Source organism: Peromyscus leucopus, chromosome 1 (genome assembly GCF_004664715.2).
Source record: "Peromyscus leucopus breed LL Stock chromosome 1, UCI_PerLeu_2.1, whole genome shotgun sequence".
NCBI classification, from domain to species: domain Eukaryota; kingdom Metazoa; phylum Chordata; class Mammalia; order Rodentia; family Cricetidae; genus Peromyscus; species Peromyscus leucopus.
This window is the reverse complement of record NC_051063.1, coordinates 53,467,552-53,472,375: the sequence shown is the minus strand read 5'-3', so window position 1 is coordinate 53,472,375 and position 4,824 is coordinate 53,467,552. Positions and strand designations below refer to the sequence as shown.

General features: G+C 41.4%; 1 protein-coding gene across 1 annotated transcript; it reads right to left on the bottom strand.

Annotated features, from left to right (window-relative positions):
* Window positions 1-809: 809 nt before the first annotated feature.
* On the bottom strand, window positions 810-4,286 carry Scgb2a2 (secretoglobin family 2A member 2). The gene is made up of 3 exons (XM_037203235.1): window positions 4,066-4,286; window positions 2,298-2,488; window positions 810-896 (listed from the first exon to the last, which is right to left on the bottom strand). The coding sequence occupies exons 1-3, from the start codon at window positions 4,121-4,123 to the stop codon at window positions 855-857; spliced, it is 291 nt and encodes a 96-aa protein (XP_037059130.1). The 5' UTR covers window positions 4,124-4,286; the 3' UTR covers window positions 810-854.
* Window positions 4,287-4,824: the final 538 nt, after the last annotated feature.

Below are 4,824 nucleotides of genomic sequence, written 5' to 3'. Positions count from 1 at the left end.
CACACACATGGAACAGGGACAGGAAGCTGACTGGGCACATGTTCATCCACACACATGGAGCAGGGACAGGAAGCTGACTGGGCACATGTTCACACACACATATGGAGCAGAGAAGGGAAACATGATGTGGGACCAAGCTTTTAAACCTCAAAGCCTCTGGGAAGGATGCCTTTCTCCCAGCAATGCATCACCGTCTAAGGCAGTGATTCTCAACCTCTGGGTCCCAAACCCACCCACTGGGATCACACATCAGATTCCCTGAATACCAGATATTTACATTACAACTCATAGCAGCAACAAAATGATACATATGATATAGTAATGAAAATAATATTATGGTTGTGAATCACCACACATGAGGAACTGTATTAATGGGTCACTGCCTTAGGAAGCTGGAGCACTACTGTCTTTAAGTTTCCATAGCCTTCACAAAGACCTCCACAAACTGGGGACCAAGTGCTCAAATGCACAAGCCTGAGACATTTCTTACACTCTGTCACCACAGGCACCCCATGGAAAAGCTCTCAACACATAGACACACTCAGGCCTGGCGAGGAAAAGACACTTTCCTTTCTTCCTCTCACTTTAAGGTTGTGTGGGAGGCAGCCAAGGGTGTGTGTCCTAGAGTAGAGGGTAGCAGGCCTCTTCAGCGCCCCAGTTTTAAAAGATCACAAAAAGGAGAATTGCTATTTGCAATTAATTTAATGAAGTAGAAAGAAATGCCTTTGAGGTTCCAACAATTGTCTTGCACTTTATAGGTAGAAAGATAAAATCAAGAAAGAAAACTTATGATTTGTGATATCAGCTGCTGGCCTGTGACCATCAATCCTGTGAGCCAAAGATCTCAAGGCCGTTCAGGCCTCCTCTGGGCAGTCTTCACTGTTGTATATTGCTTCCTGAAAAGCAAATGAGGAAGTGACTCAAATTTTGAACTTTTACTTTAAAGCCCAATATTGAAAAGAAAAAGATTTTCTTGGGTTTTTTTCCCATTATTATTTTTCAATATTTTCAATTATTATTCAATATTTCAGAAAGTTCCAGGAGAAAAATCTGGCTAGGTACATGTTTAAGAGACAAGGAGTCATGAAACCAACAGTTCTGGGATCTTTCTCCTAAGACTCCCCCTTGATTACCTCTCCCCTCGGATTTCCAAATTCCCTGAGCTGTTGCCATGGGAACTCACTCTATCCATTCTGAAGCTAGAGGTGCCTGTGGTTGAAGGTGTTTGATGGCCCTTATTTGAACTGCTCTGCTAGTATTCTCTCAACACTTGCACAGTTGAATCCTTGCTTAAGAGAAAGTGGGTGACTTTGTAAAATTCCTCCATGATCTAAAAAAATGGGATATATTAGAATCAAGTAGAAAGCCCATAAGAGTACTGTTAGGCCCCATGTATTACTGTGGTTTTAGTGAAAACTGGGCATATTCCTAAGATTTGGCACATGTGGGATGCTTAAAAGAAAACAGGGGACATTTTCGATAAATTTTTGGAGCTATATGTTTATACTTGAAAGGAATATACATTATTCCATTGACTTGTTGTTGTTATTGTTGTTTTTCTTCTCTTTGGTTGTTTGAGACAGGGTTTCTCTGTAGCTTTGGAGCCTGTCCTAGAACTTGTTCTGTAGACCAGGCTGGCCTTGAACTCACAGAGATCCTTCTGCCACTGCCTCCTGAGTGCTGGGATTAAAGGCCTGCACCACCACTACCTGGGTGACTTGGTTTTTGTTTGTTTGTTTGTTTGTTTGTTTGTTTGTTTTTAAGAGAGCGTTAGTCATGATGTTCTTAAAACTCTGGTCTTCGCACTTGCTCTTTATTGCTACAAATGAAAGGGTCCATGATCACCAACACAAAGCAGGACTTCCTGAGAATCAAGTGTCTTTTTCTATGACTAAAAATATGAGTTGTTTCTCTATGTCATGATGTGCTTATGTATGTGTGTATTCATGTGTGTGTGTGTGTGTGTGTGTGTGTGTGTGTGTGTGTGTGTGTGCCTGCACCTGTATTTGTGTGACTTGGAAGTAATGGATAAGAGAGTGATCTCTGGGTGAGCTCCTTCATTTTTGTTTTTCTTTCATTATTTTAAAGTCTTCAAAATAAGATGGAATATTAACTGTGTCTTTCAATGGCTTTCTTGAACAAAATGTCACCACTAAATCATACTATATCATTCAAAAATAGTACATAGATAGGTTTTGCTTTGACCTTATTAGTCACAAAGTTGGAACCTGGTTTTTCCTCTTTAGTGGATATATGTATAGTTATATAATACAAAAAAAGGGGAAATCAATAATTACCACCATCACTTGCACATTTTTCAGAGTCTCTTCACTCTGGTCCAGGAAACACTGTTTGAACTTGGTCACAGCCTCTTTATAATAGGGAAAAGTTACAGCTTCTTTTATGGTGGCATGATAATCAACCACAGAAACAGATGGGTCAATTGTTCTTTCAATAATATTATCCAACATGCTGCAGCCAGAAGAACCTGGAAAGACACGGCATTCATGGCTGGAGGTTTGAACTCATTAGGGGTTACCGCTCATGATAATCACGTTCTCGAGTACAAGAGGAAACACAGATTAGCAAAGGTCATGGGGCACTGCCAAATCAGGGACAGAAAACGCAGGCTGTGAGATTCCACTTAGAAACCGCCAACTGCCCCTGACACCCCAGCACCAGCACAAAGAAGCCGAACCCCACACAACCTTCACTGACAAGGACGCTGAGGAGACGGCAGGCCGATGTGCTGGGCAAAGGAAGCGTGTGAGGCTCGGTCTCGTCAACGCCTGCCGCATTTTGTCACTATTTCGAGAACATCGTGGGATATGTTCAAACGTCCTCTAATGATCACATACTATATATATCACATAATATATATCACATATTATCCACTTTGCTCTTAATTCTACCGTCTGCATCCCAAAGCCACTTAAACAGAAACTCCAGTACTTGAAGTGACCCCATGCAGAAAATGGATGCAGAGTGCAAGATCCCTTTAGGTCCTGAAAACTTGCCCCTAACACGCCAACAAGGGAAGTCAAACTCCACACAACCTTTGCCAGCGATGACACGCAAGAAATGAAAAGTTTTATTCTGATGGGACACAGTAAACAGTTGTCTTTCTGTTTTCTAGTCCATGATCTATCTCATGCAGTGCTATTTTGTGAACCCTGCGAAGTATTTTAAAAGTTTATAAATATTGCATCCAGATTGGCACCATTAACTCTATCGTCTGCTCAAAAAGTATCATAAAATATAAATGCTTGCACTTGAAGTGATGTCATTTGGTCAACAGGTGGAAGAGAGAGTCAGGAAGTAGGTTCAAATGAACTAGTTTTACCCTAAGCCTAAGGCTAACCCTGATTTTACTATCAAGTTAACTGAGAACTCCACTTTCTTGTCATGTTGCACCAACCTCTCAGATAAGTGAAGTAGAACATAAACAATGCAAATTATACAAAGCCTATTACACGTGTGACATGTTTGTACTGACTACATTCTCAGGGACAAAGCTTTACTTCGGTCCTTATTCAAGTGGACTCGGGGGATATGAACTGTCCTCCCCACCAGCAGGACTAGGAAGTAAATGGCCCGACATAAAGGGGTCAGAACAGCCTTTCACACATCTGTTTTGTGGCTCACAAACTGTTTACTCCTAGGTCACATGGTACAATTTGAGAAGTAACTCCTTCCACAGTTAAAGAGATTCATGAGTACAATTTCAGGAACCCCATTTAGGTCCAGTGTCTTTTATATCCTCCCCATTTCCTGTAAAATATCTCATATCCAAATCCAAGACCTGCCATGGATCTCAGGAGAACTGTTATCACCATGGGCCGTCCTGCATGGTAATGATACATCACATGCGGCTCCAGCACTGGGATCAAACCCACATTAGTGGTACCTCTTTGATTGTCTGAATTAGTGTTGAGTTTTAGGGCTATTGCATCAGACACTTTTTACCACTGTTGACACGTGCTGGGGCTCAGGCACTAGGACTTCTTCCTGTAGAACAGAAACAATGTGTGGTCCAAAAGCAGCCCACCCTTCCCCACAACTCACCACTGGCATAGCAGCAAATGGGGATGGCGGCCAGCATGAAGACCACTGCCAGCTTCATGTTGAGGCAGCCCTGGGTTGGTCTTTGATACGAGATGGAGATCAGGGAACTTTCTGGAGTTGAGACCTCAGCACTCCTCTATTTATTTCTTGGGCAGCCACCTTAGTGTCATGCAGGAAGTAAGAACGCCAAGTCATAGGAGCAGCATGGCATTGTACCAGACAACATGAGAGAACAGGAAACAGAGTCAAGGAAGCCTATGATTTGTTTGTATAAGACAAGGAAACAAATTCATGAGAACCAGACTCTGAGAATTAAAGTATGATGTATGACAGTAGGTTACTTTCCTGAAGAGATTCCAAAAATAATGCAGGTAACTTTCCTGAAGAGCTTCCAAAATTAATGCAGATTGCAGCACTGTAGTTTGACTTTTTAAAAGATATTCTGCCCTCCTTTATACGTCCTTTTCCTTCATTTTCCCTCTTCAGCTTCTTTGTCTTCTTCTTCTTCATCTTCCCACTCCCTTCATTTTTTCTTTTTTCTCCTCCAACTTTCTTCGTTCATGTCCTTTTCTTGTTCTTTATCTTTTACTTTCCAATTTTTTTGTGTGTATATATATGTATATATAAACATATATATATACATATACAAATATATATATAAATTTATTAAAGGGTGTGATGGGGAAACAGACTCACTAATTCAAAGCAGCGTAGACGTGCTACAGACCCGCTGCTGATCCAGCTTCCATTCTCCTCAAG